The sequence below is a fragment of the Bactrocera neohumeralis genome, chromosome 6, assembly GCF_024586455.1.
Source record: "Bactrocera neohumeralis isolate Rockhampton chromosome 6, APGP_CSIRO_Bneo_wtdbg2-racon-allhic-juicebox.fasta_v2, whole genome shotgun sequence".
In the NCBI taxonomy this organism is placed as follows: domain Eukaryota; kingdom Metazoa; phylum Arthropoda; class Insecta; order Diptera; family Tephritidae; genus Bactrocera; species Bactrocera neohumeralis.
Genome location: NC_065923.1, coordinates 59,510,517 through 59,526,218, shown reverse-complemented (window position 1 = coordinate 59,526,218; position 15,702 = coordinate 59,510,517). Strand labels below are relative to the sequence as shown.

The 15,702-nt window shown below is 42.8% G+C and overlaps 2 protein-coding genes across 3 annotated transcripts; both read right to left on the bottom strand.

The window, feature by feature from the left end:
* Positions 1–8,228: 8,228 nt before the first annotated feature.
* On the bottom strand, positions 8,229–8,872 carry LOC126762658 (UPF0390 protein zgc136864). Its single transcript, XM_050479561.1, has 2 exons — positions 8,686–8,872; positions 8,229–8,558 (listed from the first exon to the last, which is right to left on the bottom strand). Exons 1-2 carry the CDS (start codon positions 8,777–8,779, stop codon positions 8,347–8,349), a joined length of 306 nt encoding a protein of 101 aa, XP_050335518.1. The 5' UTR covers positions 8,780–8,872; the 3' UTR covers positions 8,229–8,346.
* A 326-nt stretch (positions 8,873–9,198) lies between these two features.
* On the bottom strand, positions 9,199–11,303 carry LOC126762650 (syntaxin-12). 2 transcript variants are annotated; one of them, XM_050479547.1, is made up of 3 exons: positions 11,145–11,303; positions 9,793–10,459; positions 9,199–9,709 (listed from the first exon to the last, which is right to left on the bottom strand). In XM_050479547.1, the coding sequence occupies exons 2-3, from the start codon at positions 10,439–10,441 to the stop codon at positions 9,531–9,533; spliced, it is 828 nt and encodes a 275-aa protein (XP_050335504.1). In that variant the 5' UTR covers positions 10,442–10,459; positions 11,145–11,303; the 3' UTR covers positions 9,199–9,530. The 2 variants fall into 2 exon arrangements, with proteins under 2 accessions (XP_050335504.1, XP_050335502.1); XM_050479545.1 differs by having other exon boundaries at positions 9,793–10,505; positions 11,145–11,302.
* Positions 11,304–15,702: the final 4,399 nt, after the last annotated feature.

Here is a 15,702-nt window from a genome sequence, read left to right as displayed (position 1 = left end):
CGAACAAAAACCAAACTCTATAAATAACTCATTATTCTCCTCATACTATATGGTGCAGAGCCATGGACGATGACAACATCTGATGAATGTCATCAACAAATCAAATCAAAATCCTCTAAATCCATTGGCCCTGATGGAATTAACATTCTAATGCTAAAGCATCTAGGCTCGACGGGAGTAAGTTATCTCACCAAGGTCCTCAACCTGTCGCTGACCATTCTTCAAATACCCGATGTGTGGAAAGTCGGAAGAGTGGTCCCACTACTGAAACCTGGGAAACCCGCCAATAAAGGGGGATTTTATCGTCCGATAACTCTCCTCTCGCCCCAGTAGTGAAGACACTTAAGGCCTTGCTACTCCCGACCTTCACTCACCGCCTGAGCCTAGCCAGCCACTAGCATGGATTCCGAAAAGTGCACAGCACTTAGCGTCATCAACGCTCAGATAGTTCGTGGCCTCAACCAGAAACCACCCTGTGAGAGAACGATCCTCGTAGCGTTGGACTTGTCAAAAGCTTTTAACACAGTCAACCAAACAACGCTACTGCAGGACATTGAGAAAACTACGCTTCCTCCAGGACTGAAGAGGTGGACCATAAACTACCTGAACGGTCGTCAATCATCCGTACTATTTCGAGGTGAAACATCTAAACTGAGAAGAATTAAACAGGGGGTTACGCAGGGTGGTGTCCTCTCCCCGTTACTGTTTAACTTCTACATCTCGAAACTCCCGCAGCCACCAGAGGGGGTTTCCATAACCTCGTACGCAGATGATTGCACGATATTGCCGTCGGGCAAGGGAATCGATGGCATAAGTTCGAAAATAAACAACTACCTCTCCGACCTTTCTCGTTTCCTCACTGCCCGGAACCTCACACTTTCCCCCACCAAATCCACAGCGACCATTTTTACGAACTGGACGAAGGAGTATAGACTTGAACTTAATATTGCAGTCGATGGCGTCAAATTCCGACTGTCAATAACCCTAAGATTTTAGGTGTAACCTTTGATAGTCTATGCTCCTTCACTCCCCATACGACCGCGATTATCGCCAAGGTACAGAGCCGCAACAAAATCGACAAGTCGCTAGCCGGCAGCACATGGGGAAAAGACAAAGAAACGTTGTTGGCAACATACAAGGCAATCGGCCGGCCGGACCTCAACTACGCAGCACCAATATGGTCGCCTGGATACAGTGGTACGCAGATGAGGAAACTCCAGACCTGCCAAAATACCGCACGCCAGACCTCGACGGGATGCCTTTTGATGTCTCCCATCGAACACCTTCATAGTGAGACGCGTATGCTCCCAGTTAAGGAGCGTAATGAACTCCTCAACAAGCAGTTCCTACTTGGAGGTTTTCGTTGAAATCACCCTTGCAGTCATTTGCTTGAAGCGGACTTCGGACGCAACTGACTTTCGACAGGTACTGACCGCCATTCACAGTAGAGCCATCAACACCTTCACCGTCTCCCTTCCCGTGAATGGCGTTCTTGGAGTCAAACCACAACCCATCGCAGACGAAGGGATCGAGTTGCCGCGAGAAACGCGAGTAACCCTAGCGCAACTTCGTTCTGGACGAGTTTCCGCATGACACTGACCACCTCTTTGCATGCCCTACCAACCCCACCCATCTAACACCCATTTCCCTTTGGTCCGACACCGTCGAAACAGCACGTTTCCTGGGCCTCCCGTTAGATGACGTCGACGACAACACAGGTAACCCTTACCATCCTAACGGGAATTAATAACCGTTATAACAACAACAACAACATCTGATGAGTCAGACTTAGGAGTTTACGAGAGAAAGTTTCAGCGAAAGATGTATGATCCTTTGAGGGTTGGCCACATCGAATTCCGCAAGCGATGGAACGAAGAGCTGTATAATATACGACGGCATTGACATAGTCAGCGAATCAACAGACAGCGGCTGCGCTGGCTAGGCCATGTCGTACATATAGATGAAAACACTCCAGCTTTCAAAGTATTCGACGCAATACCCGCCGGGGGACGCAGAGGAAGAGGAAGAGGCTTGGCATTTCCAGTTGGCGCTACGTTGCGAAAAGAAGAAACGACTGGCGCGCTGAAATGAGAAAGATGTTTTTCTATGGCTGAGAGAAGAATTGCTGCTTTATTATAATTTTATCATTATAATACGGAAAAATGAGAATAGCTCTCATGATTTTCCTACGTTCATTTTAAGACTAAAAACACTGAATATAATGTTATATCTTAAATTCCTCTGCGAATGGTAGGCACCTTGTCGCGGTGCAGGGGCTTAAACTGCAACACAATACGGCATCTCCCAACCATCAGGGGTGATGCTACATAGTATCTCTCCTGGGGGCTGCCAGAGGCTGCATGTCTGCGGCGACCAAGAACTACCACCTCCTAATCTAGGGTGTTATGCGACTCCCGTGCCCATTGGATGATTTGCAGCCAGGAGGTAAATTCGGTTGTATTCGTACGGAGCCTTCCCAACACCGGGCCGCCTTGGGAAGTAACGGTGGCCTTACCGCGTCTAGTGGCTCTGGGCGCGACGATTCCCCTTCCAAAGAATAGACCGGGAGGCCCACAATACGGACTAAACGGACGTACGAACAAGATGAAGAACGAAAACAACAACAACAAACAAAACACAACAACAACAACCAAAGCATCAACATCAACAACAACGGCGAACAGCTGCACAAGTACAAGAAGGAAGGAGTGGCCCAGGGGCTAGACGAAAGTTCAGCTTCCTGGATGCCCTGTCGCCAGAAGAACGAGCACTCTTTGAGGAGCACGCGCGCGACGACGACGACGTGCCCTCCTGCAGCGGCACTCAGCGTAGTGCGTCCATCGCGACCACTGCGAACGCCGCCCCCACAACCCCCTCGAGCAGGATCGACTGCAGAGAGGAGGGTGGTTTCACAAAAGTGGAATCAAGGGGCGAACGTAAAAGGAAACGGCAACGAGGGAACATCCCATGTACCCCGGAACCAGGACGCCCAGGAGGTCACGATGACCCACGAAGAGCGGGAATGAGTGGAGCCACTCTCAAGTGGTATCTCAGATTCCTTCAAGATGGCAAGACACCGGAGATAGCTGAAAAGCGGGCTCTGAGTAGGAGCAGGGGGAGCAACCCCTCTCCTAATAATGCACAACGCGCAGGTGCCATCGGTTCGTCTGCAACAAGACGCAGAAATCAGAGGCGGCGCCGAGCCAAAGCAGCCTCGTCGGAGGGACGGAGCGCAGTTAGCCCGGCACCCCAAGAGGCACCCAGTCGAACAGAGAAGAGGAAAAGCGGCCACATAACTCCTCTGGAGCCACCCAGTTCCAAAAGAATCCAAGACGATAAACCACAGGAAGCCAGTGGAAAACGCTCCAACCCCCAGAGACTTCGTCCTCTCATCCGCCTACTTTCCGGGAGACACGGCCACAGCCAAGCCAAGCACACAGGCAGTTTGGAAGAATACAAACGGCACCTAACAATCTACAACAAGGAGATCAGGCTTGCCAAGACAAACAGTTTCAGGAAATTCTGTGACAGCGTCTCCTCGACCCCGGAGCCAGCTCGGCTGCACAAGGCGTTGTCGAGAAGTAAGACGAACACAGTACTATCCTTAAAAAGACAGGACGGGACCTATACGACTAGCGCGGAGGAGAGGGCAGAAACACTCCTACAAGCGCACTTCCCGGAGACGGTTCAAGCTGACCTAACTCCAGCATCGGTCACACGTAGGCCGGATCGCTCAGACTGGCTGACTGCAAGGAATTTGTTCACTGTGGACTCAGTCAGGTGGGCACTGACCTCCTTTTCGAACTAGTCACCGGGAGTGGACGGCGTCTTCCCGGCCCTCTTGCAGCAAGGTATGGATATTCTCCTGCCACACCTGCTAGGGGTGATGAGAGACAGCCTGGCGATGTCGTATATCCCTGAGCCATGGAGAATTGCAAAAGTAATCTTCATCCCCAAGGTAGGGAGGAGAGACTATTCGCTAGCCAAATCATTCCGGCTATAAGTCTCACATCTTTCATGCTAAAGGGGAAGGAGAAAATAATAGATAACCACATTAGATCGGAAGCGCTGAAGATCGCACCCCTACATGCCAGGCAACACGCGTACAGAGCAGGTAGATCCACAAACACTGCTCTGTACCAACTCACGTCTGAGCTGCAACATTCGCTGGATAATGGCGAGGGGGCGATCTGCGCCTTCCTAGACATTGAGGGTGCCTTTGATAATGCGTCTCACACTAGCGTGATCAAGGCACTTGAGAGAAGGAACGTAGCCACTCCGGGCGACATTGTCAAAATGGCGAGAGGCAGATTTGAGAACACTTTCTGCGACATTGTCCAAAGGGACTTAAACCTGGCGAAAGGATGGTGCAACACGGTAGGGCTAATTATCAACCCAGCAAAAACTACCGTGATCCCATTCACTAACCGGAGATCTCTTCCGGGCCTGAGGTCCCTAACATCAGTAGGCACAGAGGTGGAAATGTCGAAGGAGGTCAAATTCCTTGCCCTCACTTTAGACTCATCATTACGGTGGAGTAGGCATTTGGACTTAACGCTGTCCAAAGCAACTAGAGCACTTATGGTATGCACCTCTCCACCGGAGTGAGTAAGCTTTGGGCTACTGTCAAAGCTCTGTCTAACCCGAAGAGACATGACGACCGAGTTGAAGTTCAATTCAATGGTCATGCCTCTTCGGACCCGAAGAAGTGCGCGAGCTATTTTAGCCGGCAATTCACACTGCACCCATCGGTAGACAAAGCTAAACGATGTGTTAACCGACGGCTGCGCAAAATGCCAAACGAAGGCGCGCCACTTACTTTCACAGATGAGGAGGTTCAGGGTGCCATCAAAAAAGCAAAATCATCTAAATCCATTGGCCCTGATGGAATCAACATGCTAATGCTAAAGCATCTAGGCTCGTCGGGAGTAGGATATCTCACCAAGGTCCTCAATCTGTCGCTGACCACTCTTCAAATACCCGATGTGTGGAAAGTCGGAAGAGTGGTCCCACTACTGAAACCTGGGAAACCCGCCAACAAAGGGGAATATTATCGACCGATAACTCTCCTCTCCCCAGTAGTGAAGACACTTGAGGCCTTGCTACTCCCGACCTTCACTCACCACCTGAGCCTAGCCAGCCACCAGCATGGATTCCGAAAAGTGCACAGCACCACCACAGCACTTAGCGTCATAAACGCCCAGATAAGAACGATCCTCGTAGCGTTGGACCTGTCAAAAGCTTTTGACACGGTCAATCACACAACGCTACTGCAGGACATCGAAACAACTACGCTCCCTCCAGGGCTAAAGAGGTGGACCATTAACTATCTGAGCGGTCGCCAGTCATCCGTACTATTTCGAGGTAAAACATCTAAACTGAGAAGAATTAAACAGGGGGTTGCGCAGGGTGGTGTCCTCTCCCCACTACTGTTTAACTTCTACATCTCGAAACTCCCACAACCACCAGAAGGAGTTTCCATAACTTCATACGCTGATGACTGCGATATTGGCGTCAGGCAATGGAATCGATGGCATGTGTTCGAAGGTAAACAACTACCTCTCCGACCTTTCTCGTTTCCTCACTGCACGAAATCTCACACTTTCCCCCACCAAATCCACAGCGACCATATTCACAAACTGGACGAAGGAGTATAGACTTGAGCTTAACATTGCAGTCGACGGCGTCAAAATTCCGACTGTCAACAATCCTAAGATTTTAGGTGTAACATTCGACAGTCTATGCTCCTTCTCTCCTCATACGACCGCGTTTATCGCCAAAGTACAGAGCCGCAACAAAATCCTCAAGTCGCTAGCCGGCAGCACATGGGGAAAAGACAAAGAAACGTTGTTGGCAACATACAAGGCAATCGGCCGGCCGGTCCTCAATTACGCAGCCCCCATATGGTCGCCTGGATGCAGTGGTACGCAGATGAGGAAACTACAGACCTGTCAAAACACTGCACTCCGGACCACTACAGGATGTCTTTTGATGTCTCCCATTGAACACCTCCACAGTGAGACGCTTATGCTCCCAGTTAAGGAGCATAATGAACTCCTCTCCTGGCAGTTTCTGCTGGGATGCTTTCGCAGAAATCACCCCTGCAGCCATCTGCTTGGAGCGGAACCGCCTCCTAGGAGCATCAAAAGGTCATTCCTGGATTATGTCGACGACGTCGTACAGTACGCCGACCGGACTTCGGACGCAACTAACTTTAGACAGGTACTGACCGCCATTCACAGCAGAGCCATCAACACCTTCACCGACTCCCTCCCCGTGAATGGCGTTCTTACCATCGCAACGAAGAGCTCCAGCTGCCGCGAGAAACGCGTGTGACCCTTGCGCAACTTCGTTCTGGATACTGTAGCAGGTTAAACTCCTACTTATCCAGAATAGACCCTGACATACCCGACGTATGTCCTGCATACAACGAGTCTCCGCATGATACTGACCACCTCTTTGCATGCCCCATAAACCCCACCCATCTAACACCCTCCTCCCTTTGGTCCGGCCCCGTCGAAACAGCACGTTTCTTGGGCCTACCGTTAGGTGACATCGACGACAACACAAATGACATTTACCATCCCAACGGGGATTGAATTTCCGTTAAAACAACAACAACAACATGGTATGCAGACGCCTGGCCGGCAGATCATGGGGATGCAAGCCAAGTATCATTAGATGGCTGTATACCATGATAGTAAGGCCTTTTGTCACCTATGGAGCGGTTGCTTGGGCCACCAAAGCAGCGCAGTCTTCGGTGATCCGGAGACTGTCAAAGCTGCAAAGACTTGCCTGTGTCTGTGCTTCGCAATGCGCAATGCGCACATGCCCCACGGTGGCACTGGAAGTCATACTGGAGCTCACACCGCTGCATCAGGTGATAAAACAAGCAGCAAAATAAACCATGCTGCTAATGTCAGCGGAAGGCTGCGAAAGAGGGAAGATAATGTCCTCTAGACAGATGGACGTACTAGCGGAAAGCACACCGCTAGCCCTCTTCCCAAAGGACGGCATCACGAAGAAAATAAATCTCAAAAAGAATTTCAAAGTTACTCTAGGCAGCAAGACGGAGTGGAGCGATTCCACGCTGGAAAGGCTGCTGGAAGACAGTACCATTCAGCGGTACACTGATGGCTCAAAAACACCGGAGGGTAATGGGGCAGGTATTGCGGGACGGCGTACTAAGCTGTCCATACCAATGGGATGCCTCCCAAGTATCTTCCAGGCTGAAGTTTTTGCCATATGTCAGTGCGCTGATGTCAACCTCAGCCGCAACTATCGCAACCAGCGCATAGCTATTCTCAGTGAAAGTCAAGCGGCACTAAAGGCGATCTCATCATATGATACCAAATCACTTTTAGTCGAGGAATGCATAGAAAGGCTAAACCGCCTGTCCTTGTGCAACCGGGTGCACCTAATTTGGGTGCCAGGGCACAAGGGAATAGAAGGAAACGAGAAGGCTGACGAACTGGCCCGCGCTGCGGCAGCGTCCAAGGTGATGGGACCAGAACCATACATAGCGGTAGGATCCCGCACTTTTAAGGAGCTGCTCCGCACGGAGGAGAGAGTGTAGAGAGAACTGCATTGGCAACAGGCATCAAATATGCGCCACGCCAAGCTGCTTCTAGGAGGGTACAATCTCTCCAGGTTCAAAGAACTAATTCGCCTCCCCCGTGACAAATTCCGTCTCCTCGTCGTGATCTACACAGGGCACTGCAGGCTCAGGAAACACCTGCCCAACATGGGCATAGTCTCCTGTGCTAACTGCCGGTTCTGCGACCTGGAACAGGAAACACCAGCACACCTAATCCTGGATTGCACAGCAATCTGTGGAAAAAGGCTTAAGGCCCTGGATTCCATTTATATCAGCAGGGATCAAATCACCTCAGTAGCGCCCGGCAAACTCCTGAAACTATTCAGGCTGCTGGGACTCTGGGAAGACATGCGATATAGGAGAGGGCACAATAGACCCTAGGTCGCGGTGCATTACCTCATAATACTATCTATCTATCTATCTATATCTTAAATTGCAGCTATGTTCTACTGAGTGCTTAGGTCATAATTTTCGTTTGGAATACCAAACTCAGTATGCTAAATAAAAAAATTATTTTTTAATACTTCTTAATATTATTTGAACAATTATAAAAATCAATCTAAATACATGTTTGCATATAAAAACTACACAAATATATACCATATATGTTTGTAAATAAATACAACAGTAATAAAATTGAATTTATAATTTTCCGTTGTAACAAGGAGAATAGTTTACGCTCTACCAGTTCACATTATTTTCCAAGCAATCAGTATATAATTCAAAAATCAAACCAGAGCGTACATATACTACGACGCTGAAGAAGATGGTCCTGCCTCCGTTGCAGCTTTCGCCTGATGATATTTTGCCACTGCTTCCTGTGCTTTGCTCAGTTTAATTTGCCCTTCAACGGCACGAGAACGCAATTCATTTTCAACTGATTTATTTACAGTTTTTGAAATAGCATTTTTAATTTTTTGTTGTTCATTGAATTTCGCTTTTTTTGGCTGTATGGGTGCATCTGAAAATAAAAGTATATTGAAATTTTATCTAATTATAAACAAAAGTATTTATTATTTTTGATGCAGCCTCCTATTAGTGATTTAGTTTTTCAACCTTTCATTCTAACATTTCAGAGCAGTACTCACTGGACCTTCTTGTAAATGGCTTCGCCTTTGCCTGCTTTTGTTTCTTTTGCACGCTGGCTGGTAATTTAGCTTTTTTAAACTTTCCTTGCACCATTTTTATATTATTATTTCTCCCTTTTGTTTATATTTGAAAATTTATTGAAAAGTGCACGTTCTCTGATCGCTGTGTCAAAATCAGCTGTTGTTAGTTGCCAGTGCTGCCATTCTCGCTAATATCACGCGAACGGGTGAAACATAATTTTAGGTGCTGTAGAAAATATTCAAATTATAATTTTTTTATTCAGAGGGTTATCAATTGTATATGTATGTATATATTTGCATATACTTATAAATATTATAACTTTTTAAGTAGAAATAATTAGAATTATCTAATGTTGTTTAATTGTTAATACGACATTGGGGAATCAACACAAGACCAATATTTAGCAAATGTAATGCAGTAATAAATAAAAAAAAACATTTTTTCTTTTTACCTAAACATCGTCATCATATTATCAGTATTCAAAGATAATATTTTAAGCGAATATGTATTATATATATTTATTGGTTAAACATATGTATTTATGTATTTCCTTCGTTGGTTGCATTTTTTTTATATGGTTTCTTAAATCTTTACACATTTTAATCAACACTACTAAACATACATTTATATTAATATAAAATATTAGATGACCACATGTCTCTTGAAGAAGCGTATAGTCGTAATTGTAATTGTGTGCGTGTTAGCCCGTTGTTCTCCAAAAAGCAGTCCTTTGAGACTGAATTTTCCAATATAACATAGTATTTAGTTGTAATCATCTAAACATATAAACACGTACATACATATATCAAATAAGTTTAACAAATTAACTAGTTAGCTTTGCTACAATAATGCCCGTCACAATTAATCCTATTATCACAGCGATGGCTAAAAGTATTAGAATTTTGCGACGATAGCTACGACGATACTGTGAGGCCTTAGCTAATTCCTCACGTCCCAATTCGACGTCCGTAGCAGCGTTTTCAACGCTATTTTCGATATTTTCTGAAAAAGAAGTTGGAAATACATATATTAAATTAAAGCATAATAATATACTTTTTATATAAAAACCATAAAGTTATAATTACCAACTTGTTCACCATGGGTTTGTACAATATCATAGACGCGCCTCATGATCGCATTTACGTCCAGCACGTCAGCTTCAATCTGACGCAGCTGACGTTCGCGATCCACCAGCATATCTTGTTCGAATTGTAATCCAGCTGTTATTTGTGCCTGCTCCTGTAGAAATTCCGCACGCTCTGCTTCTGCTTGCTCATCCTGTTGTTGTCCCAACTGTTCAATACTTTGACGCATAGCCGCAGTGATACGCTTCTGCACGGATGAATATTTCTCCACAACATTGCGAAAATCATTGGTCAACTTCTCCAATTGCAGCTTCTGTTGTTTGTCACCACGTCTAACAACCGCTGTTAATCGTTGTATATCACGACTGATCGTATCGATGCGCGTATTTGCTTCGGCATGTATATTATGTACTTTGTTACGTGTAGCCTGCTGTTCGCGTCGTGTACCAATTACTTTAAGTATCTTCTCCAATTGTCGTGAACTTGAATTTACAGCACTGATATTCTGTCCAATATCCTCACTTAGCGACATGAATTCAGTAGGGCTGAAACCCGAAAAACTCACATCTGGCATAATGGCATTGGTACTACTCGACGTAGCGCCATAATCACGATGTCCAACGGGTGGATTGTTTAAGTTGCGTGACATCAATGCGTTGAAAAAACGCTATGCGTACAAAGACTGCGTTAGAATTCAATGTAAGTATTGTGTGCTAGAAAAAAATCAATGCAAGAACTTTAAGAATACTCAAACGAAAAAACGCGATAACTGAACTGCATTGCAATGGTTGTACATATGTATGTTTATAAATATGTATTGTAAAGCTATGAACATTACATAGCAAATTAGAACAAATTAAGCTATATGAAGTAACTACACAAACCACTGACAGAAATGAAGATAAGTTAATGAGTAATTCAATGATTAATACCACTGATCTCAAATTCTAAGCTGAATTATTTGGATTCACTGTAGAAGTTATACGACATACTAATATGCTCATTAATGAGATATTGAGCGTACATCGACTCTTTGTTTTCAGACAGGCAGAGTTCGTTGTCAATATAACCATAGACTTTTATGGCTTCCTTGCAGTAAAAATACATATTTACGTATCAGCCCCACTATCTCCCCCAGACGATATATATTTAACAATTTAACTGTTTAAATGAAAAAGTTTTGTAAATAATTTTTATATGTTATAAATTATTTAGTTTGGTCTAAAGTAAATATTTCATCAAATTCCATTCAACTTTCCTTATTGTTTGCGTTCACCAATGAACATGTTAAAAGCCAAATACTCAACTCGTGCTTATTGTATATAATTTCGCCTACCGAGTTTTACACTTACCAACAGCGCACTTATCGATTAAAGCACAATGTGAAATTATTTACAGACTAAACAAGTTGGTGTTTTTGTGCAAAAATTCGTTGGCTTAATAATGATTGTACGATAGCAATTAAAATAAACCTATTTCCACACAAAAATACTGACATTTGGTACTATAGCGTTGCCGTAGGTTTATACAATGAAATAAACCTATTTCCACACAAAAATGATGATACCAGCTATTATAGCGTTGCCGTTGAATATAAGTTGATTGTGCCGCACTGGCAATGACCATGTAAGACAATATAGATTTAATAACATATAATATATATAAACAACATAGCCTTTTATGGGCGTGGCAGTGGTCCGATTACGCGTATCTACAAATTCGTAATTTGTTTTTGTACTAAGAAGCCCGCATACCAAGTTAATCGAGAATAATTTTTACTCAAGTTACAGCTTACACGATCGAACGGACAGACAGATAGTCACCCAATTTTAATACGTGCAACCGTTAGGTGAACAAAACCGTTATACTCTGTAGCAACAGGTTGCAAAAGTATAAAAAATATATAATAATACGCTGACTTCAAGCCTAGATTGTTTGAAATAAGGACATTTCAATTTAACATAAAGGAGAGTTAAGGAACCTATTTTTTATATGTATATTATCTTATCAAAATATCCTAAACAAACAAAACTCAAAACAGCCTTGAGTTTGAGTAAACAAAAAATAACCTATCAACTAGTAAATACACTAGTTAGTGTAAGATCCATATAACAAGTTAACAGGGATAAAGGGATGCCCAACTTATTCCAGTGTGAGAGCGCCTCAAAATTACGGTTTTTTATAACCTTTCCTTATTATTATAAATTGGACTTGGAATATATGGAGACTATTTAAATCTTTTTTTATGATTTTATGGTATATTAAAATAACTGATTTTAGAATTTTCAATACTAAATAAAGTGAATTAAGCCTGTTAGCTCTAAGCATCTCATTATAAAACATTTCATCAAATACATTTAAATTTCGCATTTTCTTTAATTTGTTATAAGCGATCTTGAGCGGCGGCAACAAATCTCTCCATTTACATATATTTTTGGTAAAATTTCAATTTGTCCGATCCAGTAATTCCATTTATTATCTCTGACTCAGTTTTGATTTATTTAGCATACATATCCATGCAAGTCATGGAAAAATATTTAATAAGATTTGACAAATATTTTAAATCAACAAGAACTATCTTGGCACTTTTTTCTCTGTTTGGCGAGATTGCGAGGTTGTCATTTTTCCCTTCCAGAAGGAATATCAAAAGTTCTTCTATTTATGATTTGTATATTTTGTCATCATCGCGAAAAGTCGCTTGTCTGCAAGCATGCTAAAACGTTATTTGAAACGATTGTAGTTTTTGTAGAGTAATGTTTAAATTTTTTGTTGGTTTATTAACTTGTGTATGTTATACAAATATACAAAATTGTATAAAACATCTACATATATTTGTAATATTAGTGTATATAATAGTCAATACAATTAATGATATAAAGATTCAAGACTGCCTGATTTAAACTCTATTGAGCACTTATGTATGTATGTCTTATTAAGTGTGAAGTTGTTAAGCAGAAGCCAAAAAATAAAAGTCAATTGATAAAGATTTTAGAACTGGTTTGGTATGGCTCCGTTATAAAAGTTAATGCCAAAGTTAATTCCAATTATTGGGGAAGTTGAAAAAGATTTACAGCTGTTCAAAAATGAGTGAAAATATTGAAGAAATTCGCTATATTTTGAAATTTTTGTATAAAAAAGGGAAGAATACTTTGCAAGCCTCCGATGAAATTTGTGAAGTTTACGTAGTTCTTGTAGCACAACAATGCATTGCAATGGTTCGCTTCCGTTCTGTTGACAGTTTTACACTGATTGAATAATATTTCTGGCGTAAAAATGGCAAAAAGTAGTCGACCAAAATGGTACATATTTGTTAATTCATTTATTGGTAAGTTGAAGTTTGATTAGAAATACGAAAAGACTTTTTCGACTACCCAATATTTGGTGGTTCGTTTTTATTGACCGCAAGTGTGTATTATTGTAATAATTTAAATTCTATTAGTAAGAAATATAATACAAAAATATTTATTAGAAAAGTACATTATGTAAAAACCAAATAAAATTATTAAATGAACGAGGCCAAATTGATTATAAATGTTATTATATTGAAAATTACTTAACTTAAATAAAATGTTATTTGCATGCATTCATTAAAATTCGCAAAATTATATGCATATCAATAAATATGAGCGCATATAAACGTATAAAAATATAAGTCAAAATGCCAAAACTGAAAGGAATGATGCAACAATGTATACAAGTTAACGCCACCAATAGCTAACGGCACTTATGCCTAAAATAAACAATAATCATATAAATTCATTATTAGACGAATGTTTCAAATAAGTTATTGACACATCGCCAATTAGGAAGCGGCCATCAACTATAACTTATGGCACACTTTAAGGGGTTATGTACAGTTAGGATTTTCAAAAAATAGATTCTTTTTTGCCTTTTTTTAATATACATTATATATATATCTGAGTATCCACACACAATTTCAAGTCGATCCGACGAATATTCTCGAAGTTATCGACACATTAGTGAAGGCGCGCCGACTACATGTAAAGTGCTTTCAAAACTTTAAACTCGTTTTTCTCGAAACGGTGTTTTCAAAGTCGGTGAGCAAGATTTCTCAGAAACGGCTGAACCGATCGGTCTGAAATTACACAAGCTTCTTAACTATATTTCCGATGAAAATTTCTTATTTTTATAAACAATTAAAGACCCGAATTTTGGTCGAAAATCGAACCTTTTGCTTTGAGTAGCCGCCATTTTGTCAAACAATTTTTTTTTGCTAATTCTTTCGATCAATCACTAGATTATTTATTATGTTAATGAAATTTATTTGGTTTTGCATTCGATGGAACGATGAGCTGTACGAGATATACATACGAGATATACTACGACATCGACATAGTTCAGCGAATTAAAAGACAGCGGCTACGCTGGCTAGGTCATGTTGTCCGAATGGACGAAAACACTCCAGCTCTGAAAGTATTCGACGCAGTACTCGCCGGGGAAAGCAGAGGAAGAGGAAGACCTCCACTCCGTTGGAAGGACCAAGTGGAGAAGGACCTGGCTTCGCTTGGAATATCCAATTGGCGCCACGCAGCGAAAAGAAAATTGACAATATCAACGTTCCCGATAATTATTTTTGGCAATAAAAAATATGTGAATATAGTTTAAGGTTGTCATAATATACCTGCCAAGTTTTAAATCAATAAACCAAATAGTTTCTTCTTCTTAATTGGCGTAGAAACCGCTTACGCGATTATAGCCGAGTTAACAACAGCGCGCCAGTCGTTTCTTCTTTTCGCTACGTGGCGCCAATTGGATTCTCCAAGCGAAGCCAGGTCCTTCTCCACTTGGTCCTTCCAACGGAGTGGAGGTCGAATGCGGTATTCGCCGTGGCTAACGCGCAAAGGACCATAAATCTTTCGCAGAACTTTTCTCTCGAAAACTCGCAACGTCGACTCATCCGTTGTTGACATCGTCCAAGACTCTGCACCATACAGCAGGACGGGAATTATGAGTGACTTATAGAGTTTGGTTTTTGTTTGTCGAGAGAGGACTTTGCTTCTCAATTGCCTACTCAGTCCGAAGTAGCACCTTTTGGCAAGAGTTATCCTGCGTTGGATTTCTAGGCTGACATTGTTGGTGGTGTTTACGCCGGTTCCAAGATAGACGAAATTATCTACGACTTCAAAGTTATGACTGTCAACAGTGACGTGAGTGCCAAGTCGCGGGTGCGACGACTGCTTGTTTGATGACAGGAGATATTTTGTCTTGCCCTCGTTCACTGCCAGACCCATTTTCTGTGCTTCCTTGTCCAGCCTGGAGAAAGCAGAACTAACGGCGCGGGTGTTGAGGCCGATGATATCAATATGATCGGCATACGCCAGCAGCTGTACACTCTTATAGAAGATGGTACCTTCTCTATTTAGTTCTGCGGCTCGAACTATTTTCTCCAAAAGCAGGTTGAAAAAGTCGCACGATAGGGAATCGCCTTGTCTGAAACCTCGTTTGGTATCGAACGGCTCGGAGAGGTCCTTCCCGATCCTGACGGAGCTTTTGGTGTTACTCAACGTCAGTTTACACAGCCGTATTAGTTTTTCGGGATACCAAATTCAGACATCGCGGCATAAAGGCAGCTCCTTTTCGTGCTGTCGAAAGCAGCTTTGAAATCGGCGAAGAGGTGGTGTGTGTCGATTCTCCTTTCACGGGTCTTTTCCAAGATTTGGCGCATGGTGAATATCTGGTCGGTTGTTGATTTGCCAGGTCTAAAGCCACACTGATAAGGTCCAATCAGTTTGTTGACGGTGGGCTTTAATCTTTCACACAATACGCTCGATAGAACCTTATACGCGATGTTGAGGAGGCTAATCCCACGGTAGTTGGCGCAGATTTTGGGGTCTCCTTTTTATGGATTGGGCATAACACACTTAAATTCCAATCGTTGGGTATGCTTTC

Bases quoted from the DNA above. Each gene is read 5' to 3' on its own strand.
- LOC126762658 (XM_050479561.1), bottom strand. From the start codon at position 8,779: ATGGTGCAAGGAAAGTTTAAAAAAGCTAAATTACCAGCCAGCGTGCAA. The intron at 8,559-8,685 runs GTGAGTACTGCT...TTTTATTTTCAG, and splicing joins GCCATTTACAAGAAGGTCCA to ATGCACCCATACAGCCAAAA.
- LOC126762650 (XM_050479547.1), bottom strand. From the start codon at position 10,441: ATGTCACGCAACTTAAACAATCCACCCGTTGGACATCGTGATTATGGC. The intron at 9,710-9,792 runs GTAATTATAACT...CTTCTTTTTCAG, and splicing joins AACCCATGGTGAACAAGTTG to AAAATATCGAAAATAGCGTT.